Source organism: Pristiophorus japonicus, chromosome 18, assembly GCF_044704955.1.
Source record: "Pristiophorus japonicus isolate sPriJap1 chromosome 18, sPriJap1.hap1, whole genome shotgun sequence".
In the NCBI taxonomy this organism is placed as follows: Eukaryota; Metazoa; Chordata; class Chondrichthyes; family Pristiophoridae; genus Pristiophorus; species Pristiophorus japonicus.
The window spans coordinates 56,958,629-56,983,525 of record NC_091994.1 but is presented as its reverse complement, the minus strand read 5'-3'; the positions used below and the strand labels follow the sequence as shown (position 1 = coordinate 56,983,525).

At 60.5% G+C, this 24,897-nt stretch overlaps 2 protein-coding genes across 2 annotated transcripts in view; one reads left to right on the top strand and one right to left on the bottom strand.

Moving 5' to 3' along the window:
* Nucleotides 1–18,367, bottom strand: part of LOC139229043 (cystinosin-like) — a 31,189-nt gene extending 12,822 nt beyond the window's left edge. The window contains exon 1 of the mRNA XM_070860705.1: nucleotides 18,280–18,367. Coding sequence (XP_070716806.1) covers nucleotides 18,280–18,367 — 88 coding nt within the window. The remainder of the gene's footprint in view (nucleotides 1–18,279) is intronic.
* Nucleotides 18,368–20,022: 1,655 nt separating this feature from the next.
* LOC139229042 (FYN-binding protein 1-like) overlaps nucleotides 20,023–24,897 on the top strand; it is a 96,239-nt gene continuing 91,364 nt past the window's right edge. The window contains exons 1-2 of the mRNA XM_070860704.1: nucleotides 20,023–20,218; nucleotides 20,725–20,788. Coding sequence (XP_070716805.1) covers nucleotides 20,023–20,218; nucleotides 20,725–20,788 — 260 coding nt within the window. The remainder of the gene's footprint in view (nucleotides 20,219–20,724; nucleotides 20,789–24,897) is intronic.

The following is a 24,897-nucleotide window of genomic DNA, read 5'->3' as shown; positions in this document are numbered from 1 at the left end:
CTCTCTGTGCCCCCTCCCTCACTCTGTGCCCCCTCCCTCTCTCTGTGCCCCCCTCCCTCTCTCAGTGCCCCCCTCCCTCTCTCAGTGCCCCCCTCCCTCTCTCTGTGCCCCCCTCCCTCTCTCTGTGCCCCCTCCCTCTCTCTGTGCCCCCTCCCTCTCTCTGTGCCCCCCCTCCCTCTCTCTGTGCCCCCCCTCCCTCTCTCTGTGCCCCCCCTCCCTCTCTCTGTGCCCCCCTCCCTCACTGTGCCCCTCTCCCTCTGTGGTCCCCTCCCTCAATCTGTGCCCCCTCCCTGTCTCTGTGCCCCCCTCCCTCTCTCTGTGCCCCCCTCCCTCTGTGTACCCTCCCTCTCTCTGTGCCCCCCTCCCTCTCTCTGTGCCCCCCTCCCTCTCTGTGCCCCCTCCCTCTCTCTGTGCCCCCCTCCCTCTCTCTGTGCCATCCTCTCTCTTTGCCCCCCCTTCCTCTCTCTGTGCCCCCTCCCTCTCTCTGTGCCCCCTCCCTCACCCTGCCCCCCCTCCCTCACTGTGCCCCCCACCCTCTGCACCACCCCTCCCGCTCTCTGTGGTCCCCTCCCTCAATCTGTGCCCCCTCCCTCTCTCTGTGCCCCCTCCCTCTCTATGTGCCCCCCTCCCTCTCTCTGCGCCCCCCCCTCCCTCTCTCTGTGGCCCCCTCCCTCAATCTGTGCCCCCCTCCCTCTCTCTGTGCCCCCCTCCCTCTGTGTCCCCTCCCTCTCTCTGTGCCCCCCTCCCTCTCTCTGTGCCCCCCCTCACTCTCTGTGCCCCCCTCCCTCTCTCTGTGGCCACCTCCCTCTCTCTGTGCCCCACTCCCTCTCTCTGTGCCCCCCTCCCTCTCTCTGTGTCCCCTCCCTCTCTCTGTGCCCCCCCTCCCTCTCTGTGCCCCCCTCCCTCTCTCTGTGGCCACCTCCCTCTATCTCTGCCCCCTCCCTCTCTACGTGCCCCCCTCCCACTCTCTGTGCCCCCCTCCCTCACTCTGTGCCCCCCTCCCTCTCTGTGCCCCCTTCCCTCTTCTGTGCCCTCCTCCCTCTCTGTGCCCCCCTCCCTCTCTCTGTGCCCCCCTCCCTCTCTCTGTGCCCCCCTCCCTCTCTCTGTGCCCTCCTCCATCTCTGTGCCCCCCACCCTCTCTCTTTGCCCCCCCTCCCTCTCTCTGTTCCTCCCTCCCTCTCTCTGTGCCCCCCTCCCTCTCTCTGTGCACTCCCTCCCTCTCTCTGTGCCCCCCTCCCTCTCTCTGTGCCTCCCGTCCCTCTCTGTGCCCCCTCCCTCTCTCTGTGCCCCCCCTCCCTCTCTCTGTGCCCCCCTCCCACTCTGTGCCCCCCTCCCTCTCTCTGTGGCCACCTCCCTCTCTCTCTGCCCCCTCCCTCTCTACGTGCCCCCTTCCCACTCTCTGTGCCCCCCTCCCTCACTCTGTGCCCCCCTCCCTCTCTGTGCCCCCTTCCCTCTCTCTGTGCCCTCCTCCCTCTCTGTGCCCCTCACCCTCTCTGCGCCCCCCTCCCGCTCTCTGTGGTCCCCTCCCTCAATCTGTGCCCCCTCCCTCTCTCTGTGTCCCCTCCCTCTCTATGTGCCCCCCTCCCTCTCTCTGCGCCCCCCTCCCTCTCTCTGTGGCCCCCTCCCTCAATCTGTGCCCCCCTCCCTGTCTCTGTGCCCCCCTCCCTCTGTGTCCCCTCCCTCTCTCTGTGCCCCCCTCCCTCTCTCTGTGCCCCCCCTCCCTCTCTGTGCCCCCCTCCCTCTCTCTGTGGCCACCTCCCTCTCTCTGTGCCCCCCTCCCTCTCTCTGTGCCCCCGCTCCCTCTCTCTGTGTCCCCTCCCTCTCTCTGTGCCCCCCCTCCCTCTCTGTGCCCCCCTCCCTCTCTCTGTGGCCACCTCCCTCTCTCTCTGCCCCCTCCCTCTCTACGTGCCCCCCTCCCATTCTCTGTGCCCCCCTCCCTCACTCTGTGCCCCCCCTCCCTCTCTGTGCCCCCTTCCCTCGCTCTGTGCCCTCCTCCCTCTCTGTGCCCCCTCCCTCTCTCTGTGCCCCCCCTCCCTCTCTCTGTGCCCCCCTCCCTCTCTCTGTGCCCTCCTCCATCTCTGTGCCCCCTCCCTCTCTCTTTGCCCCCCCTCCCTGTCGCTGTTCCTCCCTCCCTCTCTCTGTGCCCCCCTCCCTCTCTCTGTGCCCTCCCTCCCTCTCTCTGTGCCTCCCGTCCCTCTCTGTGCCCCCCCTCCCTCTCTCTGTGCCCCCCCTCCCTCTCTGTGTGGCCACCTCCCTCTCTCTGGGCCCCCCTCCCTCTCTCTGTGCCCCCCCTCCCTCTCTCTGTGTCCCCTCCCTCTCTCTGTGCCCCCCCTCCCTCTCTGTGCCCGCCTCCCTCTCTCTGTGGCCACCTCCCTCTCTCTCTGCCCCCTCCCTCTCTACGTGCCCCCCTCCCACTCTCTGTGCCCCCCTCCCTCACTCTGTGCCCCCCTCCCTCTCTGTGCCCCCTTCCCTCTCTCTGTGCCCTCACTCCCTCTCTCTGTGCCCCCCTCCCTCACTCTGTGTCCCCCTCCCTCTCTCTGTGCTCCCCCTCTCCATGTGCCCCCCTCCCTCTGTTTGCCCCCCTCCCTCTCTCTGTGCCCCCCTCCCTCTCTCTGTACCCCCCCTCACTCTCTCTGTGCCCCCTCCCTCTCTCTGTGCCCCCTCCCTCTCTCTGTGCCCCCCTCCCTCTCTCTGTGCCCCCCTCCCTCTCTCTGTCCCCCCTCCCTCTCTCTGTCCCCCCTCCCTCCCTCTGTGGTCCCCTCCCTCAATCTGTGCCCCTCTCCCTCTCTCTGTGCTCCCCCTCCCTCTCTCTGTGCCCCCCTCCCTCTGTGTACCCTCCCTCTCTCTGTGCCCCCCTCCCTCTCTCTGTGCCCTCACTCCCTCTCTCTGTCCCCCCTCCCTCCCTCTGTGGTCCCCTCCCTCAATCTGTGCCCCCCTCCCTCTCTCTGTGCCCCCCTCCCTCTCTCTGTGCCCTCCCTCTCTCTGTGACCCCTCCCTCTATCTGTGCCCTCTCCCCCTCTCTGTGCCCCCCTCCCTCTCTGTGCCCCCCCACTCTGTGGCCCCCTCCCTCAATCTGTGCCCCCTCCCTCTCTCTGTGCCCCCTCCCTCTCTCTGTGCCCCCCCACTCTCTGTGCCCCCCTCCCTCTCTCTGTGCCCCCTCCCTCTCTATGTGCTCCCCTCCCTCTCTCTGCGCCCCCCCTCCCTCTCCTGTGGCCCCCTCCCTCAATCTGTGCCCCCCCTCCCTCTCTGTGTCCCCCTCCCTCTGTGTCCCCTCCCTCTCTCTGTGCCCCCTCCCTCTCTCTGTGCCCCCTCCCTCTCTGTGCCACCCACCCTCTGTGGCCGCCTCCCTCAATCTGTGCCCCCTCCCTCTCTCTGTGCCCCCACCCTCTCTCTGTGCCCCCCTCCCTCTCTCTGTGCCCCCCTCCCTCTCTCTGTGCCTTCCGTCCCTCTCTGTGCCCCCCTCCCTCTCTCTGTGCCCCCCTCCCTCTCTCTGTGCCCCCCTCCCTCTCTGTGTCCCCCTCCCTGTTCCCCCCTCCCTCTCTCTGTGCCCTCCCCCTCCCTCTCTGTGCCCCCCTCCGTCTCTCTGTGCCCCCCTCCCTCTCTCTGTGCCCTCACTCCCTCTCTCTGTGCCCCCCTCCCTCACTCTGTGTCCCCCTCCCTCTCTCTGTACCCCCCCCTCTCTATGTGCCCCCCTCCCTCTCTTTGCCCCCCTCCCTCTCTCTGTGCCCCCCTCCCTCTCTCTGTGCCTCCCCTCCCTCTCTCTGTGCCCCCTCCCTCTCTCTGTGCCCCCTCCCTCTCTCTGTGCCCCCCTCCCTCTCTCTGTGCCCCCTCCCTCTCTATGTGCCCCCCTCCCTCTCTGTGCCCCTCTCCCTCTGTGGTCCCCTCCCTCAATCTGTGCCCCCCTCCCTCTCTCTGTGCCCCCCTCCCTCTCTCTGTGCCCCCCTCCCTCTGTGTACCCTCCCTCTCTCTGTGCCCCCCTCCCTCTCTCTGTGCCCCCCTCCCTCTCTGTGCCCCCTCCCTCTCTCTGTGCCCCCCTCCCTCACTCTGTGCCCCCCACCCTCTCTGCGCCCCCCCTCCCGCTCTCTGTGGTCCCCTCCCTCAATCTGTGCCCCCTCCCTCTCTCTGTGCCCCCTCCCTCTCGATGTGCCCCCCTCCCTCTCTCTGTGCCCCCCCTCCCTCTCTCTGTGCCCCCCTCCCTCTCTCTGTGCCCCCCCTCTCTCTCTGTGCCCCCCTCCCTCTCTCTGTGGCCACCTCCCTCTCTCTGTGCCCCCCACCCTCTCTCTGTGCCCACCCTCCCTCTCTCTGTGTCCCCTCCCTCTCTCTGTGCCCCCCCTCCCTCTCTGTGCCCCCTTCCCGATCTCTGTGCCCTCCTCCCTCTCTGTGCCCCCCTCCCTCTCTCTGTGCCCCCCCTCCCTCTCTCTGTGCCCCCCCTCCCTCTCTCTGTTCCTCCCTCCCTCTCTCTGTGCCTCCCTCCCTCGCTCTGTGCCCTCCCTCTCTCTGTGCCCCCCTCCCTCTCTCTGTGCCTCCCGTCCCTCTCTGTGCCCCCCTCCCTCTCTCTGTGCCCCCCCTCCCTCTCTCTGTTCCTCCCTCCCTCTCTCTGTGCCTCCCTCCCTCGCTCTGTGCCCTCCCTCTCTCTGTGCCCCCCTCCCTCTCTCTGTGCCTCCCGTCCCTCTCTGTGCCCCCCTCCCTCTCTCTGTGCCCCCCCTCCCTCTCTCTGTGCCCTCCCTCCCTCTCTCCGTGTTCCCCCCTCCCTCTCTGTGCCCTCCCCCTCCCTCTCTGTGCCTCCCTCCCTCTCTCTGTGCCCCCCTCCCTCTCTCTGTGCCCTCACTCCCTCGCTCTGTGCCCCCCTCCCTCTCTCTGTGCCCCCCCTCCCTCTCTCTGTGCCCTCCTCCCTCAATCTGTGCCCACCTCCCTCTCTCTGTGCCCCCTCCCTCTCTCTGTGCCCCCTCTCTCTCTCTGTGCCCCCTCCCTCTCTCTGTGCCCCCCTCCCTCTCTCTGTGCCCTCACTCCCTCTCTCTGTGCACCCTCCCTCTCTCTGTGCCCCCCTCCCTCACTCTGTGCCCCCCTCCCTCTCTATGTGCCCCCCTCCCTCTCTGTGCCCCCCTCCCTCTCTCTGTGCCCCCTCCCTCTCTCTGTGCCCCCCTCCCTCTCTCTGTGACCCCTCCCTCTCTCTGTGCCCCCTCCCTCTCTCTGTGCCCCCCTCCCTCTCTGTGCCCCCCCCCTGTGACCCGCTCCCTCAATCTGTGCCCCCTCCCTCTCTCTGTGCCCCCTCCCTCTCTCTGTGCCCCCCCTCCCTCTCTCTGTGCCCCCCTCCCTCTCTCTGTGCCTCCCGTCCCTCTCTGTGCCCCCCCTCCCTCTCTCTGTGCCCCCCTCCCTCTCTCTGTGCCCCCCTCCCTCTCTGTGCCCCCCTCCGTGTTCCCCCCTTCCTCTCTCTGTGCCCTCCCCCTCCCTCTCTGTGCCCCCCTCCCTCTCTCTGTACGCCCCTCCCTCTCTCTGTGCCCTCACTCCCTCTCTCTGTGCCCCCCTCCCTCTCTCTGTGCCCCCCCTCCCTCTCTCTGTGCCCACCTCCCTCTCTCTGTGCCCCTCTGCCTCTCTCTGTGCCCCCTCTCTCTCTCTGTGCCCCCTCCCTCTCTCTGTGCCCCCTCCCTCTCTCTGTGCCCTCACTCCCTCTCTCTGTGCACCCTCCCTCTCTCTGTGCCCCCCTCCCTCACTCTGTGCCCCCCTCCCTCTCTATGTGCCCCCCTCCCTCTCTGTGCCCCCCTCCCTCTCTCTGTGCCCCCTCCCTCTCTCTGTGCCCCCCTCCCTCTCTCTGTGACCCCTCCCTCTCTCTGTGACCCCTCCCTCTCTCTGTGCCCCCTCCCTCTCTCTGTGTCCCCCTCCCTCTCTGTGCCCCCCCCCTCTGTGACCCCCTCCCTCAATCTGTGCCCCCTCCCTCTCTCTGTGCCCCCTCCCTCTCTCTGTGCCCCTTTCCTCTCTATGTGCCCCCCTCCCTCTCTCTGCGCCCCCCCTCCCTCTCCTGTGGCCCCCTCCCTCAATCTGTGCCCCCCTCCCTCTCTGTGCCCCCCTCCCTCTGTGAACCCTCCCTCTCTCTGTGCCCCCTTCCTCTCTATGTGCCCCCCTCCCTCTCTGTGCCCCCCTCCCTCTCTCTGTGGCCACCTCCCTCTCTCTCAGCCCCCTCCCTCTCTACGTGCCCCCTCCCACTCTCTGTGCCCCCCTCCCTCACTCTGTGCCCCCCTCCCTCTCTGTGCCCCCTTCCCTCTCTCTGTGCCCTCCTCCCTCTCTCTGCGCCCCCCCTCCTTCTCCTGTGGCCCCCTCCCTCAATCTGTGCCCCCCTCCCTCTCTGTGCCCCCCTCCCTCTGTGTCCCCTCCCTCTCTCTGTGCCCCCCTCCCTCTCTCTGTGCCCTCCTCCATCTCTGTGCCCCCTCCCTCTCTCTTTGCCCCCCCTCCCTCTCTCTGTTCCTCCCTCCCTCTCTCTGTGCCCCCCTCCCTCTCTCTGTGCCCTCCCTCCCTCTCTCTGTGCCCCCCTACCTCTCTCTGTGCCTCCCGTCCCTCTCTGTGCCCCCCCTCCCTCTCTCTGTGCCCCCCCTCCCTCTCTCTGTGCCCTCCCTCCCTCTCTCTGTGCCCCCACCCTCTCTCTGTGCCCCCCTCCCTCACTCTGTGCCCCCTCCCTCTCTGTGCCCCCCTCCCTCTCTCTGTGCCCCCCTCCCTCTCTCTGTGCCCCCCTCCCTCACTCTGTACCCCCCTCCCTCTCTCTGTGCCCCGCTCCCTCTCTATGTGCCCCCCTCCCTCTCTCTGTGCCCCCCTTCCTCTCTCTGTGCCCCTCCCTCTCTCTGTGCCCCCCTCCCTCTCTCTGTGCCCCCCCTCCCTCTCTCTGTGCCCCCCCTCCCTCTCTCTGTGCCCCTCTCCCTCTTTCTGTGCCCCCCCTCCCTCTCTCTGTGCCCCCCTCCCTCTCTCTGTGCCCCCCTCCCTCTCTGTGTGCCCCCTCCCTCTCTCTGTGCCCCCTCCCTCTCACTGTGCCCCCTCCCTCTCTCTGTGCCCCCCTCCCTCTCTCTGTGCCCCCCCTCCCTCTCTCTGTGCCCCCGCTCCCTCTCTCTGTGCCCCCTCCCTCTCTCTGTGCCCCCTCCCTCTCTCTGTGCCCCCCTCCCTCTCTCTGTGCCCCCCCTCTCTCTCTCTGTGCCCCCCTCCCTCTCTGTGCCCCCCTGCCTCTGTGGTCCCCTCCCTCAATCTCTGCCCCCCTCCCTCTCTCTGTGCCGCCCTCCCTCTCTCTGTGCCCCCATCCCTCTGTGTCCCCTCCCTCTCTCTGTGCCCCCCTCCCTCTCTCTGTGCCCCCCTCCCTCTCTGTGCCCCCCTCCCTCTCTCTGTGCCCCCTTCCCTCTCTCTGTGCCATCCTCTCTCTTTGCCCCCCCTTCCTCTCTCTGTGCCCCCTCCCTCTCTCTTTGCCCCCTCCCTCATTCTATGCCCCCCCTCCCTCACTCTGTGCCCCCCTCCCTCTCTCTGTGCCCCCTCCCTCTCTGTGCCCCCCTCCCTCTCTCTTTGCCCCCCTCCCTCTCTCTGTGCCCCCCATCTTCTCTCTGTGCCCCCCCTCCCTCTCTCTGTGCCCCCAGCCTCTCTCTGTGCCCCCCTCCCTCACTCTGTGCCCCCCCTCCCTCTCTCTGTGCCCCCCTCCCTCTCTATGTGCCCCCCTCCCTCTCTATGTGCCCCCCTCCCTGTCTGTGCCCCCCTCCCTCTCTCTGTGCCCTCCCTCTCTCTCTCTGTGCCCCCTCCCTCTCTCTGTGCCCCCCCTCCCTCTCTCTCTGTCCCCCCTCCCTCTCACTGTGCCCCCCCTCCCTCTCTCTGTGCCCCCCTTCCCTCTCTGTGCCCCCCATCCTCTCTCTTTGCCCCTGTCCCTCTCTCTGTGCCCCCCATCATCTCTCTGTGCCCCCTTCCCTCTCTCTGTGCCCCCTCCCTCTCTCTGTGCCCCCCTCCCTCACTCTGTGCCCCCCTCTCTCTGTGCCCCCCTCCCTCTCTCTGTGCCCTCCTCCCTCTCTGTGCCCCCTTCCTTCTCTCTGTGCCGCCCTCCCTCTCCCTGTGCCCCTCTCCCTCTCTCTGTGCCCCCCTCCCTCTCTGTGCCCCCCTCCCTCGCTCTTTGCCCCCCCCTCTCTCTGTGCCCCCCATCTCTCTGTGCCCCCCTTCCCTCTCTCTGTGCCCCCACCCTCTCTCTGTGCCCCCCTCCCTCACTCTGTGCCCCCTCCCTCTCTGTGCCCCCCTCCCTCTCTCTGTGCCCCACTCCCTCTCTCTGTGCCCCCCTCCCTCTCTCTGTGCCCTCACTCCCTCTCTCTGTGCCCCCTCCCTCTCTCTGTGCCCCCCTCCCTCTCTCTGTGGCCCCCCTCCCTCTCTGTGCCCACTCCTGGTATCTGTGGCCCCCTCCCTCAATCTGTGCCCCCCCCCTCTCTCTGTGCCCCCTTCCCTCTCTCTGTGCCCGCTCCCTCTCTCTGTGCCCCCCTCCCTCTCTCTGTGCCCCCTTCCCTCTCTCTGTGCCCCCCTCCCTCTCTCTGTGCCCCCCTCCCTCTCTCTGTGCCCCCCTCCCTTTTTCTGTGCCCCCTCCCACTCTCTGTGCCCCCCTCCCTCTCTCTTTGCCCCCCTCCCTTTCTCTGTACCCCCTCCCTCTCTCTGTGCACCCCCTCCCTCTCTCTGTGCCTCTCCTCCCTCTCTCTGTGCCCCACTCCCTCTCTCTGTGCCCCCCCTCCCTCTCTGTGCCCCCATCCTCTCTCTTTGCCCCCCTCCCTCTCTCTGTGTCCCCATCCTCTCTCTGTGCCCCCCTCCCGCTCTCTGTGCCCCCCTCCCTCTCTCTGTGCCCCCCCTCCCTCTCTCTGTGCCTCCCCTCCCTCCCTCTGTGCCCCCCTCTCTCTCTCTCTGTGCCCCCCTCCCTCTCTGTGCCCCCATCCTCTCTCTTTGCCCCCCTCCCTCTCTGTGCCCCCCTCCCTCTCTCTGTGCCCCCCTCCCTCTCTCTGTGCCCCCCCTCTCTCTCTCTGTGCCCCCTCCCTCTCTGTGCCCCCCTCCCTCTCTCTGTGCCCCCCTCCCTCTCTCTGTGCCCCCCCTCCCTCTCTCTGTGCCCCCTCCTTCAATCTGTGCCCCCTCCCTCTCTCTGTGCCCCCCCTCCCTCTTTCTGTGCCCCCCTCCCTCTCTATGTGCCCCCCTCCCTCTCTGTGCCCCCCTCACTCACAAGAATGAGTGAATGTTGATCATTGTGGCCCAGAATGTGCAATTGGGGGAAGAGGACAATCTGAGCATTTACAGGATGATTGTGGTCCCGGTGCTGACCCCAAGGGTATTTGCGGGGTCAGTGGGAGGTATCTGACCAGCCTGGTTCTGGTGAGCGAACATAAGAACATCAGAAATAGGAACAGGAGTAGGCCATACAGCCCCTCGAGCCTGCTCCTCCATTCAATAAGATCATGGCTGATCTGATCATGGACTCAGCTCCACTTCCCCGCCCACTCCCCATAACTCCTTATCCCCTTATCGCTCAAGAAACTGTCTATTAAATTTATTCAATGACCCAGCCTCCACAGCTCTCTGATGCAGCAAATTCCACAGATTTACAACCCTTCGAGAGAAGAAATTCCTCCTCATCTCACTTTTAAATGGGTGGCCCCTTATTCTAAGACCATGTCCCCTAGTTCTAGTCTCCCCCATCAGTGGAAACATCCTCTCTGCATCCACCTTGTCAAGCCCCCTCATAATCTTATACGTTTCGATAAGATCATCTCTCATTCTTCTGAATGCCAATGAGTAGAGGCCCAACCTCCTCAACCTTTCCTCATAAGTCAACCCTTTCATCCCCGGAATCAACCTAGTGAACCTTCTCTGAACTGCCTCCAAAGCAAGTATATCCTTTCGTAAATATGGAAACCAAAACTGCACGCAGTATTCCAGGTGTGGCCTCACCAATACTATGTATAGCTGTAGCAAGACTTCCCTGCTTTTATACTCCATCCCCTTTGCAATAAAGGCCAAGATACCATTGGCCTTCCTGATCATTTGCAGTACCTGCATACTATTCTTTTGTGTATTATGCACAAGTACCCCCAGGTCCCGCTGAACTGCAGCACTTTGCAATCTTTCTCCATTTAAATAATAACTTGCTCTTTGATTTTTTCTGCCAAAGTGCATGACCTCACACTTTTCAACATTATACCCCATCTGCCAAATTTTTGCCCACTCACTTAGCCTGTCTATGTCCTTTTGCAGATTTTTTGTGTCCTCCTCACACATTGCTTTTCCTCCCATCTTTGTATCGTCAGCAAACTTGGCTACGTTACACTCAGTCCCTTCTTCCAAGCCGTTAATATAGATTGTAAATAGTTGGGGTCCCAGCACTGATCCCTGTGGCACCCCACTAGTTACTGGTTGCCAACCAGAGAATGAACCATTTATCCCGACTCTCTGTTCTGTGTTAGTTAGCCAATCCTCTATCCATGCTAATATATTACCCCCAACCCCGTGAACTTTTATCTTGTGCAGTAACCTTTTATGTGGCACCTTGTCAAATGCCTTCAGGAAGTCCAAATACACCACATCCACTGGTTCCCCTTTATCCACCCTGTTCGTTACATCCTCAAAGAACTCCAGCAAATTTGTCAAACGTGACTTCCCCTTCATAAATCCATGCTGTCTCTGTCTGACCGAATTTTGCTTTTCCAAATGTCCTGCTACTGCTTCTTTAATAATGGACTCCAACATTTTCCCAACCACCGATGTTAGGCTAACTGGTCTATAGTTTCCTGCTTTTTGTCTGCCTCCTTTTTTTAAATAGGGGCATTACATTTGCAGTTTTCCAGTCTGTTGGGACCTCCCCAGAATCCAGGGAATTTTGGTAAATGTCACTGCAGGCAGCTCTCAGACACCGCTGGCCCAAACTGGTCAGCACCTATGGCTATCCAGGCATGCAACTCTTCCCCTATAGAAACATAGAAACATAGAAACATAGAAAATAGGTGCAGGAGTAGGCCATTCGGCCCTTCTAGCCTGCACCGCCATTCAATGAGTTCATGGCTGAACATTCAACTTCAGTACCCCATTCCTGCTTTCTCGCCATACCCCTTGATCCCCCTAGCAGTAAGGACCTCATCTAACTCCTTTTTGAATATATTTAGTGAATTGGCCTCAACAACTTTCTGTGGTAGAGAATTCCACAGGTTCACCACTCTCTGGGTGAAGAAGTTCCTCCGCATCTCGGTCCTAAATGGCTTACCCCTTATCCTTAGACTGTGACCCCTGGTTCTGGACTTCCCCAACATTGGGAACATTCTTCCTGCATCTAACCTGTCTAACCCCGTCAGAATTTTATATGTTTCTATGAGGTCCCCTCTCATTCTTCTGAACTCCAGTGAATACAAGCCCAGTTGATCCAGTCTTTCTTGATAGGTCAGTCCCGCCATCCCGGGAATCAGTCTGGTGAACCTTCGCTGCACTCCCTCAATAGCAAGAATGTCCTTCCTCAGGTTAGGAGACCAAAACTGTACACAATACTCCAGGTGTGGCCTCACCAATGCCCTGTACAACTGTAGCAACACCTCCCTGCCCCTGTACTCAAATCCCCTTGCTATGAAAGCCAACATGCCATTTGCTTTCTTAACCGCCTGCTGCACCTGCATGCCAACCTTCAATGACTGATGTACCATGACACCCAGGTCTCTTTGCACCTCCCCTTTTCCTAATCTGTCACCATTCAGATAATAGTCTGTCTCTCTGTTTTTACCACCAAAGTGGATAACCTCACATTTATCCACATTATACTTCATCTGCCATGCATTTGCCCACTCACCTAACCTATCCAAGTCGCTCTGCAGCCTCACAGCATCCTCCTCGCAGCTCACACTGCCACCCAACTTAGTGTCATCCGCAAATTTGGAGATACTACATTTAATCCCCTCATCTAAATCATTAATGTACAGTGTAAACAGCTGGAGCCCCAGCACAGAACCTTGCGGTACCCCACTAGTCACTGCCTGCCATTCTGAAAAGTACCCATTTACTCCTACTCTTTGCTTCCTGTCTGCCAACCAGTTCTCAATCCATGTCAGTACACTACCCCCAATCCCATGTGCTCTAACTTTGCACATCAATCTCTTGTGTGGGACCTTGTCGAACGCCTTCTGAAAGTCCAAATATACCACATCAACTGGTTCTCCCTTATCCACTCTACTGGAAACATCCTCAAAAAATTCCAGAAGATTTGTCAAGCATGATTTCCCTTTCACAAATCCATGCTGACTTGGACCTATCATGTCACCTCTTTCCAAATGCACTGCTATGACATCCTTAATAATTGATTCCATCATTTTACCCACTACCGATGTCAGGCTGACCGGTCTATAATTCCCTGTTTTCTCTCTCCCTCCTTTTTTAAAAAGTGGGGTTACATTGGCTACCCTCCACTCCATAGGAACTGATCCAGAGTCAATGGAATGTTGGAAAATGACTGTCAACGCATCCACTATTTCCAAGGCCACCTCCTTAAGTACTCTGGGATGCAGTCCATCAGGCCCTGGGGATTTATCGGCCTTCAATCCCATCAATTTCCCCAACACAATTTCCCGGCTAATAAGGATTTCCCTCAGTTCCTCCTCCTTACTAGACCCCCCGACCCCTTTTATAACCGGAAGGTTGTTCGTGTCCTCCTTCGTGAATACCGAACCAAAGTACTTGTTCAATTGGTCCGCCATTTCTTTGTTCCCCGTTATGACTTCCCCTGATTCTGACTGCAGGGGACCTACATTTGTCTTTACTAACCTTTTTCTCTTTACATATCTATAGAAACTTTTGCAATCCGTCTTAATGTTCCCTGCAAGCTTCTTCTCATACTCCATTTTCCCTGCCCTAATCAAACCCTTTGTCCTCCTCTGCTGAGTTCTAAATTTCTCCCAGTCCCCAGGTTCGCTGCTATTTCTGGCCAATTTGTATGCCACTTCCTTGGCTTTAATACTATCCCTGATTTCCCTTGATAGCCACGGTTGAGCCACCTTCCCTTTTTTATTTCTATGCCAGACAGGAATGTACAATTGTTGTAGTTCATCCATGCGGTCTCTAAATGTCTGCCATTGCCCATCCACAGTCAACCCCTTAAGTATCATTCGCCAATCCATCTCAGCCAATTCACGCCTCATACCTTCAAAGTTAGCCTTCTTTAAGTTCTGGACCATGGTCTCTGAATTAACTGTTTCATTCTCCATCCTAATGCAGAATTCCACCATATTATGGTCACTCTTCCCCAAGGGGCCTCGCACAACGAGATTGCTAATTAATCCTTTCTCATTACATAACACCCAGTCTAAGATGGCCTCCCCCCTAGTTGGTTCCTCGACATATTGGTCTAAAAAACCATCCCTTATGCACTCCAGAAAATCCTCCTCCACCGTATTGCTTCCAGTTTGGTTAGCCCAATCTATGTGCATATTAAAGTCACCCATTATAACTGCTGCACCTTTATTGCACGCAGCCCTAATTTCCTGTTTGATGCCCTCCCCAACATCACTACTACTGTTTGGAGGTCTGTACACAACTCCCACTAACGTTTTTTGCCCTTTGGTGTTCTGCAGCTCTACCCATATAGATTCCACATCATCCAAGCTAATGTCCTTCCTAACTATTGCCTTAATCTCCTCCTTAACCAGCAATGCTACCCCACCTCCTTTTCCTTTTATTCTATCCTTCCTGAATGTTGAATACCCCTGGATGTTGAGTTCCCAGCCCTGGTCATCCTGGAGCCACGTCTCCGTAATCCCAATCACATCATATTTGTTAACATCTATTTGCACAGTTAATTCATCCACCTTATTGCGGATACTCCTTGCATTAAGACACAAGGTCTTTAGGCTTGTTTTTTTAACACCCTCTGTCCTTTTAGAATTTTGCTGTACAATGGCCCTTTTTGTTCTTTGCCTTGGGTTTCTCTGCCCTCCACTTTTCCTCATCTCCTTTCTGTCTTTTGTTTTTGCCTCCTTTTTGTTTCCCTCTATCTCCCTGCATTGGTTCCCATCCCCCTGCCATATTAGTTTAACTCCTCCCCAACAGCACTAGCAAACACTCCCCCGAGGACATTGGTTCCGATTCTGCCTAGGTGCAGACCGTCCGGATTGTACTGGTCCCACCTCCCCCAGAACCGGTTCCAATGCCCCAGGAATTTGAATCCCTCCCTGCTGCACCATTGCTCAAGCCACGTATTCATCTGAGCTATCCTGCGATTCCTACTCTGACTAGCACGTGGCACTGGTAGCAATCCCGAGATTACTACTTTTGAGGTCCTACTTTTTAATTTAGCTCCTAGCTCCTTAAATTCATTTCGTAGGAACTCATCCCTTTTTTTACCTATGTCATTGGTACCAACGTGCACCACGACAACTGGCTGTTCTCCCTCCCTTTTTAGAATGTCCTCCACCCGCTCCGAGACATCCTTGACCCTTGCACCAGGGAGGCAACATACCATCCTGGAGTCTCGGTTGCGGCCGCAGAAACGCCTATCTATTCCCCTTACAATTGAATCCCCTATCACTATCGCTCGCCCACTCTTTTTCCTGCCCTCCTGTGCAACAGAGCCAGCCACGGTGCCATGAACTTGGCTGCTGCTGCCCACTCCTGATGAGTCATCCCCCTCAACAGCACTCAAAGCAGTGTATCTGTTTTGCAGTGGGATGACCACAGGGGACCCCTGCACGACCTTCCTTGCACTGCTCTTCCTGCTGGTCTTCCATTCCCTATCTGGCTGTGGACCCTTCTCCTGCGGTAAGACCAACTCGCTACACGTGATACTCACGTCATTCTCAGCATCGTGGATGCTCCAGAGTGAATCCACCTTCAGCTCCAACTCCGCAACGCGGACCGTCAGTAGCCGGAGGTGGACACACTTCCCGCACATGTAGTCGTCAGGGACACTGGTGTTGTCCTCGTGTTCCCACATGGTACAGGAGGAGCATATCACATGACCGAGCTGTCCTGCCATGACTTAACCCTTAGATACACTTAAATTTCTGACAACAATGTTAAAAGTTACTGACTAATAAAGAAAAAGAAAAACGACTCACCAATCAGCAGCCAATCACTTACCACGTTGGCTGTGACGTCACCTTTTGATTTCTTTCTACTTCTTTTTTGCCTTCTCTCCCAGCTGGAGCTGCACCGCTACGTCTCAACTCCCGTCTCTCTCCCGTGTCTCAACTCCCGTCTCTCTCCCGTGTCTCAACTCCCGTCTCTCTCCCGTGTCTCAACTCCCGTCTCACTCCCGTGTCTCAACTCCCGTCTCTCTCCCGTGTCTCAACTCCCGTCTCACTCCCGTGTCTCAACTCCCGTCTCACTCCCGTGTCTCAACTCCCGTCTCTCTCCCGTGTCTCAACTCCCGTGTCTCAACTCCCGTCTCACTCCCGTGTCTCAACTCCCGTGTCTCAACTCCCGTCTCTCTCCCGTGTCTCAACTCCCGTCTCACTCCCGTGTCTCAACTCCCGTCTCACTCCCGTGTCTCAACTCCCGTCTCTCTCCCGTGTCTCAACTCCCGTGTCTCAACTCCCGTCTCACTCCCGTGTCTCAACTCCCGTGTCTCAACTCCCGTCTCTCTCCCGTGTCTCAACTCCCGTCTCACTCCCGTGTCTCAACTCCCGTGTCTCAACTCCCGTCTCTCTCCCGTGTCTCAACTCCCGTGTCTCAACTCCCGTGTCTCAACTCCCGTGTCTCAACTCCCGTGTCTCAACTCCCGTCTCACTCCCGTGTCTCAACTCCCGTCTCACTCCCGTCTCACTCCCGTGTCTCAACTCCCGTCTCACTCCCGTCTCACTCCCGTGTCTCAACTCCCGTCTCTCTCCCGTGTCTCAACTCCCGTCTCACTCCCGTGTCTCAACTCCCGTCTCTCTCCCGTGTCTCAACTCCCGTGTCTCAACTCCCGTCTCTCTCCCGTGTCTCAACTCCCGTCTCTCTCCCGTGTCTCAACTCCCGTGTCTCAACTCCCGTCTCACTCCCGTGTCTCAACTCCCGTGTCTCAACTCCCGTCTCACTCCCGTGTCTCAACTCCCGTCTCTCTCCCGTGTCTCAACTCCCGTGTCTCAACTCCCGTCTCACTCCCGTGTCTCAACTCCCGTCTCACTCCCGTGTCTCAACTCCCGTGTCTCAACTCCCGTGTCTCAACTCCCGTCTCACTCCCGTGTCTCAACTCCCGTGTCTCAACTCCCGTCTCTCTCCCGTGTCTCAACTCCCGTGTCTCAACTCCCGTCTCTCTCCCGTGTCTCAACTCCCGTCTCACTCCCGTGTCTCAACTCCCGTCTCACTCCCGTGTCTCAACTCCCGTGTCTCAACTCCCGTCTCTCTCCCGTGTCTCAACTCCCGTCTCACTCCCGTGTCTCAACTCCCGTGTCTCAACTCCCGTCTCACTCCCGTGTCTCAACTCCCGTGTCTCAACTCCCGTGTCTCAACTCCCGTCTCTCTCCCGTGTCTCAACTCCCGTGTCTCAACTCCCGTCTCTCTCCCGTGTCTCAACTCCCGTGTCTCAACTCCCGTGTCTCAACTCCCGTCTCACTCCCGTGTCTCAACTCCCGTGTCTCAACTCCCGTCTCTCTCCCGTGTCTCAACTCCCGTGTCTCAACTCCCGTCTCTCTCCCGTGTCTCAACTCCCGTGTCTCAACTCCCGTCTCTCTCCCGTGTCTCAACTCCCGTGTCTCAACTCCCGTGTCTCAACTCCCGTCTCACTCCCGTGTCTCAACTCCCGTGTCTCAACTCCCGTCTCTCTCCCGTGTCTCAACTCCCGTCTCTCTCCCGTGTCTCAACTCCCGTGTCTCAACTCCCGTCTCTCTCCCGTGTCTCAACTCCCGTCTCTCTCCCGTGTCTCAACTCCCGTGTCTCAACTCCCGTCTCTCTCCCGTGTCTCAACTCCCGTGTCTCAACTCCCGTCTCTCTCCCGTGTCTCAACTCCCGTCTCTCTCCCGTGTCTCAACTCCCGTGTCTCAACTCCCGTCTCTCTCCCGTGTCTCAACTCCCGTCTCACTCCCGTGTCTCAACTCCCGTGTCTCAACTCCCGTCTCTCTCCCGTGTCTCAACTCCCGTCTCTCTCCCGTGTCTCAACTCCCGTGTCTCAACTCCCGTCTCTCTCCCGTGTCTCAACTCCCGTCTCACTCCCGTGTCTCAACTCCCGTGTCTCAACTCCCGTCTCTCTCCCGTGTCTCAACTCCCGTCTCTCTCCCGTGTCTCAACTCCCGTCTCTCTCGACTCCCCGGACTGCTGAGCCTTTTATAGGCCGCTGCCTTTCTGGACTCCCGCCTCTCTCGACTCCCCGGACTGCTGAGCCTTTTATAGGCCGCTGCCTCTCTCGACTCCCGCCTCTATGCTCCGGTGGGACCCACACACACCTTTCAGAAGGTCAATACCGGACCTACCCGCTCCACACTTACACCACGTCCCACGGATGTAAGGGGTTCATGATCGCTGACCCCCCGCAAATCGACTCCCACTGCCATGGAGACCCCATACCAGTCAGTTTGAGCCACCTGTTCCCATTAAACAGCCAAGTTACCTTCTAATCTCAAACATTCTCCCTTATTCCAACTGCTTTCATTTTATCCACAAGGCTCTTGTGAGTTACGTTATCAAATGCCTTTTGCAGATCAAAATAGCCACATTACCCTTAACCAGCAATTCTCTTCACCCTTAAAGGATTTGAATAAACCTCTTCAGGTACGGTGCCAATAATTACTCCTGGTAAAGGGACTTGTATTGTTGCCCTTACATTGATTGTCCCGCTCTCCTACAGTCACTGTCACACCTCACGGCCTTTTAGAAACAGAGAAACATAGAAATTTACAGCGCAGAAGGAGGCCATTTCGGCCCATCGTGTCCGCGCCGGCCGACAAAGAGCCGCACGACCCTCGGTCAGCAGCCCGAAGGTTACATATAAACCTATGAACAATGAACAATGACGGAAAGGTAAAGAGCACCCAGCCCAACCAGTCCGCCTCACACAACTGCGACACCCCTTATACTGAAACATTCCACACTCCACCCCAACCGGAGCCATGTGATCTCCTGGGAGAGGCAAAAACCAGATAAAAACCCAGGCCAATTTAGGAAGAAAAAATCTGGGAAAATTCCTCTCCGACCCATCCAGGCGATCGACACTAGTGCAGGAGATCACCCTGGCCCTGGAGATCAATCTATTCCCTGCAGCACTTACCATTACACCATTATGGTCACAGGATTTGTTTTCTGACCCTGTCTGAATGTTTCAAACTCAATTTATCGAGTTGCCAAGAGTCTCTCTTTTACATTTCACGATGTGCTCTCTGAACTGCGGGCCTGATTCCTGTGGTATGTTCAAGGGGCTGTTTAAATAATGCTGGCTCCTGCCTGGCATTCTTTGTGTTTGGACACGACACGTCTTGCTTTTCACGACCACCGGACATCTCAAAGCGCTTTACAGCCAATGAAGTACACCCACTGTTGTAATTCCTACATTACACAGTGACTACACTCCAAAATTATTTCATTGGCTGTAAAGCGCTTTGAGACATCCGGTGGTCGTGAAAGGCGCTATATAAATGCAAATCTTTGGGGCCGAATTTGGTCAAGGCCTCCGGCCGCACAAGTGCCGCCCAAAGTGCTGCCGATAGCCGGCGAGGTCCCTGACGGTTCTTTGGGCGGGATTTTCATCACCGAGGTCCCTCAAAGGTCAGCGGGTGGGAAATCATCGACGTACGCCACCAGTCTGGGCAGCAACGGGCGGGAGGTCCCATTCTCGGCGCAGAGGCGCTTACTGCCCAAGTGCCGCCGAGGATGGAGTCGGGCCCACGGTGGTCGAAGAGCTGGAAAAAAAATCATCGGGAAAAGATTAAAAACAATCGGACGACCTTCAGGGGGCCCCATCCAGGTAAGCCGCTGTGGAAAAAATATATATAAAATGTTCACTAATCTCTTTTTCAAGATCTTCAGACTCACCGTCGGGGACAGTGGGTGGGGCAGTGGGGAAGGAGTGGGCGGGAGTAGGCGGGCAGTGGGGTGACAGCGGGGTGGCTGGGAGGGTCTGTGGGCTGGCAGTGGACGGGCAGCGGGGGCGTGGGCAGGGCAGTGGGTGGGCAGCGGGGGCGTGGGCGGGGCAGTGGGCGGGGCACTGGGGGGGAGTGGACGGGGCAGTGGGCGGGCAGTGGGGGGAGTGGGCGGGGCAGTGGGGAGAGTGGGCGGGGCAGTGAGCGGGGAGTGGGGGAGAGTGGGTGGGCAGTGGGCGGGTCAGTGGGGGGGCAATGAGCAAGCAGTGGGCGGGTCAGTCGGGGGTGTGGGTGGGCAGTGGGGGGGAGTGGGTGGGCAGTGGGCAGTCAGTGGGCAGGTAATGGGCGGGCAGTGAGTGGGGAGTGGGGGGAATGGGCGGCGCAGTCACGGGGCTGTGGGCGGGGCAGTGGGCAGGGAGTGAGGGTCAGTGGGCGGGGCAGTGGGAGGGGAGTGGCGACAGTGGGCAGGGAGTGGGAGGCAGTGGGCGGGGCAGTGGGCGGGGAGTGGGGTCAGTGGGCAGGTACTGGGGGGAGTGGGCGGGGCAGTGACCCGGTATGGGGGGAATGGGCGGGGCAGTGGGGGGAATGGGCGGGGCAGTGGGTGGGGAGTGGGGGGAATGGGTGGGGCAGTGGGGGTTGGGTGGGGCAGTGGGAGGGGAGTGGGGGAACAGTGGACAGTGAGTGGGGTCAGTGAGCAGGCACTGGGGGGGGAGTAGGCGGGGCAATGGGGGGGAATGGGTGGGGCAGTCAGGGGGCTGTGGGCAGGTAATGGGCAGGGAGTGAGCGAGGCAGTGGGCAGGGAGTGGGGGGAATGGGCGGGGCAGTCAGGGGGCTGTGGACGGGGCAGTGGACAGGGAGTGAGGGTCAGTGGGTGGGGCAGTGGGGGGGAGTGGGCGGGGCAGTGGCCCGGTATGGGGAGAATGGGCGGAGCAGTGGGGGGAATGGGCGGGGCAGTGGGCGGGCAGTGGGACGGCAGTTGGGGGAGTGGGCGGGGCAGTGGGCGGGGCACTGGGGGGAGTGGGCGGGAATGTGCGGCAGTGGGCGGGGCAGTGTGTGGAGGAAGGAGATTGAAGTTGTCGTGTTTGTGTCTGTCCCCAGGTTGCAGCAGCTGACAGAGGATGAATACGATGATGTGCAGCCCGTGGAGTTGCTCAGCAAGAGCACAAGGGCACTCAGTCTCCCCCCTCCGAAGCCACCTTTCAAACCGGGCAGCAAGATGGAAGGTATGGAAATTCTCAGAGCACAGTTACAGCTCAATCGTTGGTCAAAGTCAGTCAATTAGAATGGAGAACAGGCAGACAAGACACGACAACTTCGATGCATGTGGGCAAAATTCAGAATACTGTCTGCTGCTCTGGGTAACCTATCATCAGGGGGTCGCCTATTGATTGGAGGCTGCGAAGGGCTCCAGGTTACCAGGGAATAATCACATGCTCAGGGTCGTTTCTCCATCACTGCCTGGCTGGATTACCGCCTGTTACAGACACGCCTGATCTTCATCTCATTGGTTTCCGAATAAATGAAGACCAGGCGTGTTCTACAACATGTGAGTGATCCACTTGATCACATTAAACCCCAGTTTTCAAAAGAGAAAAAATTGAGGAAGGACAAGATCCAGATCTGATAAATGTGGTAAGATTGGACAGTGAGAGATGTGATTGGACAGTGAGAGACGTGTAATGTGCTGTATTGAGATGTTTAACCCGGTCATGCATTCCCTGTCTTTCAGAGGAGCTTTATGACGATATTGATGGGATCCCTGATGATTTCCCCGACCCACCGCCAGAATTGAGGTAGGGCTCAGTGTCCAGCCTGGTGAACAGTGCACCCTGGGGCCTTGGTCACAGCTCCCAGCACAATGACCACCATGTGCGCATTGCCATTCACATGGTCACACCGCACTTTCCAGCATACCGCGGAACTCTGCTCACTCTGCGCAATTTACTGTGGAAATGCTCCCTCTCCCTCTCCATCGCTCTGTCCCTCTCTCTGTGCACCCCCCTCTCTGTGCCCCCCTCCCTCTCTCTGTGCCCCCCTCCCTCTCTCTGTGCCCACCTCCCTCTCTCTGTGCCCCCCTCCCTCTCTCTGTGCCCACCTCCCTCTCTCTGTGCCCACCTCCCTCTCTCTGTGCCCCCCTCCCTCTCTCTGTGCCCACCTCCCTCTCACTGTGCCCCCCCTCTCTCTGTGCCCCCCTCCCCCTCTCTGTGCCCCCCTCCCTCTCTCTGTGCCCCCCTCCCTCTCTCTGTGCCCACCTCCCTCTCACTGTGCCCCCCCTCTCTCTGTGCCCCCCTCCCTCTCACTGTGCCCCCCCTCTCTCTGTGCCCCCCTCCCTCTCTCTGTGCACCCCCCTCTCTGTGCCCCCCTCCCTCTCTCTGTGCCCCCCCTCTCTCTGTGCCCCCCTCCCTCTCTCTGTGCCCCCCCTCCCACTCTCTGTGCCCCCTCCCTCTCTCTGTGCCCCCTCCCTCTCTCTATGTGCCCCCCTCCCTCTCTCTGTGCCCCCCCACCCTCTCTCTGTGCCCCCCTCCCTCTCTCTGTGCCCCCCCCCCTCTCTGTGCCCCCCTCCCTCTCTCTGTGCCCCCCTCCCTCTCTCTCTGTGCTCTAGCTCCCTCTCTCTCTGTGCCCCCCATCTTCTCTCTGTGCCCCTCCCTCTCTCTGTGCCCCCTCCCTCTCTGTGTGCCCCCCTCCCTCTCTCTGTGCCCCCCTCCCTCTCTCTGTGCCCACCTCCCTCTCTCTGTGCCCACCTCCCTCTCTCTGTGCCCCCCTCCCTCTCTCTGTGCCCACCTCCCTCTCACTGTGCCCCCCCTCTCTCTGTGCCCCCCTCCCCCTCTCTGTGCCCCCCTCCCTCTCTCTGTGCCCCCCTCCCTCTCTCTGTGCACCCTCCCTCTCTCTGTGCCCCCCTCCCTCTCTCTGTGCCCCCTCCCTCTCTCTGTGGCCCCCTCCCTCAATCTGTGCCCCCCTCCCTCTCTCTGTGCCCCCCTCCCTCTCTCTGTGCCCCCTCCCTCTCTCTGTGCCCCCCCTCCCTCTCTCTGTGCCCCCTCCCTCTCTCTGTGCCCCCTCCCTCTCTCTGTGCCCCCCTCCCTCTGTGTCCCCTCCCTCTCTCTGTGCCCCCCTCCCTCTCTCTGTGCCCACCCTCCCTCTCTGTGCCCCCTCCCTCACTCTGTGCCCCCCTCCCTCTCTGTGCCCCCCTCCCTCTCTCTGTGCCCGCCCTCCCTCTCTCTGTTCCCCCTCCCTCTCTCTGTGCCCCCCTCCATCTCTGTGCCCCCCTCCCTCTCTCTTTGCCCCCCTCCCTCTCTCTGTTCCTCCCTCCCTCTCTCTGTGCCCCCCTCCCTCTCTGTGCCCTCCCTCCCTCTCTCTGTGCCCCCTCCCTCTCTCTGTGCCTCCCGTCCCTCTCTGTGCCCCCCTCCCTCTCTCTGTGCCCCCCTCCCTCTCTCTGTGCCCCCCTCCCTCTCTGTGTCCCCCTCCCTGTTCCCCCTCCCTCTCTCTGTGTCCTCCCCCTCACTCTCTGTGCCCCCCTCCCTCTCTCTGTGCCCCCCTCCCTCTCTCTGTGCCCTCACTCCCTCTCTCTGTGCCCCACTTCCTCACTCTGTGTCCCCCCTCTCTATGTGCCCCCCTCCCTCTCTTTGCCCCCCTCCCTCTCTCTGTGCCCCCCTCCCTCTCTCTGTGCCCCCCCTCCCTCTCTCTGTGCCCCCTCCCTCACTCTGTGCCCCCTCCCTCTCTCTGTGCCCCCCTCCCTCTCTCAGTGCCCCCCTCCCTCTCTCTGTGCCCCCCTCCCTCTCTCTGTGCCCCCTCCCTCTCTCTGTGCCCCCCTCCCTCTCTCTGTGCCCCCCTCCCTCTCTCTGTGCCCCCCTCCCTCTCTCTGTGCCCCCCTCCCTCTCTGTGCCCCCCTCCCTCTGTGGTCCCCTCCCTCAATCTGTGCCCCCCTCCCTCTCTCTGTGCCCCCCTCCCTCTCTCTGTGCCCCCTCTCTCTCTCTGTGCCCCCCTCCCTCTCTCTGTGCCCCCTCCCTCTCTCTGTGCCATCCTCTCTCTTTGCCCCCCCTTCCTCTCTCTGTGCCCCCTCCCTCTCTCTGTGCCCCCTCCCTCACTCTGCCCCCCCCTCCCTCACTCTGTGCCCCCCACCCTCTCTGCACCACCCCTCCCGATCTCTGTGGTCCCCTCCCTCAATCTGTGCCCCCTCCCTCTCTCTGTGCCCCCTCCCTCTCTATTTGCCCCCCTCCCTCTCTCTGCGCCCCCCCTCCCTCTCTCTGTGGCCCCCTCCCTCAATCTGTGCCCCCCTCCCTCTCTCTGTGCCCCCCTCCCTCTGTGTCCCCTCCCTCTCTCTGTGCCCCCCTCCCTCTCTCTGTGCCCCCCCTCCCTCTCTGTGCCCCCCTCCCTCTCTCTGTGGCCACCTCCCTCTCTCTGTGCCCCCCTCCCTCTCTCTGTGTCCCCTCCCTCTCTCTGTGCCCCCCCTCCCTCTCTGTGCCCCCCTCCCTCTCTCTGTGGCCACCTCCCTCTCTCTCTGCCCCCTCCCTCTCTACGTGCCCCCCTCCCACTCTCTGTGCCCCCCTCCCTCTCTGTGCCCCCTTCCCTCTCTCTGTGCCCTCCTCCCTCTCTGTGCCCCCCTCCCTCTCTCTGTGTCCCCCTCCCTCTCTCTGTGCACCCTCCCTCTCTCTGTGCCCCCCTCCCTCTCTCTGTGCCCCCTCCCTCTCTCTGTGGCCCCCTCCCTCTCTACGTGCCCCCCTCCCACTCTCTGTGCCCCCCTCCCTCTCTGTGCCCCCTTCCCTCTCTCTGTGCCCTCCTCCCTCTCTGTGCCCCCCTCCCTCTCTCTGTGCCCCCCTCCCTCTCTCTGTGCCCCCCTCCCTCCCTCTGTGCCCTCCTCCATCTCTGTGCCCCCCACCCTCTCTCTTTGCCCCCCCTCCCTCTCTCTGTTCCTCCCTCCCTCTCTCTGTGCCCCCCTCCCTCTCTCTGTGCACTCCCTCCCTCTCTCTGTGCCCCCTCCCTCTCTCTGTGCCTCCCGTCCCTCTCTGTGCCCCCCTCCCTCTCTCTGTGCCCCCCCTCCCTCTCTCTGTGCCCCCTTCCCACTCTGTGCCCCCCTCCCTCTCTCTGTGGCCACCTCCCTCTCTCTCTGCCCCCTCACTCTCTACGTGCCCCCTTCCCACTCTCTGTGCCCCCCTCCCTCACTCTGTGCCCCCCTCCCTCTCTGTGCCCCCTTCCCTCTCTCTGTGCCCTCCTCCCTCTCTGTGCCCCTCACCCTCTCTGCGCCCCCCTCCCGCTCTCTGTGGTCCCCTCCCTCAATCTGTGCCCCCTCCCTCTCTCTGTGTCCCCTCCCTCTCTATGTGCCCCCCTCCCTCTCTCTGCGCCCCCCTCCCTCTCTCTGTGGCCCCCTCCCTCAATCTGTGCCCCCCTCCCTGTCTCTGTGCCCCCCTGCCTCTGTGTCCCCTCCCTCTCTCTGTGCCCCCCTCCCTCTCTCTGTGCCCCCCCTCCCTCTCTGTGCCCCCCTCCCTCTCTCTATGCCCCCTCCCTCTCTGTGCCCCCATCCCTCTCTCTGTGCTCCCCTCCCTCTCTGTGCCCCCCTCCCTCTCTCTGTGCCCCCTCTCTCTCTCTGTGCCCCCCTCCCTCTCTCTGTGCCCCCTCCCTCTCTCTGTGCCCCCCTCCCTCACTCTGTGTCCCCCTCCCTCTCTCTGTGCACCCTCCCTCTCTCTGTGCCCCCCTCCCTCTCTCTGTGCCCCCTCCCTCTCTCTGTGGCCCCCTCCCTCAATCTGTGCCCCCCTCCCTCTCTCTGTGCCCCCCTCCCTCTCTCTGTGCCCCCTCTCTCTCTCTGTGCCCCCCTCCCTCTCTCTGTGCCCCCTCCCTCTCTCTGTGCCCCCTCCCTCTCTCTGTGCCCCCCTCCCTCACTCTGTTCCCCCCTCCCTCTCTCTGTGCCCCC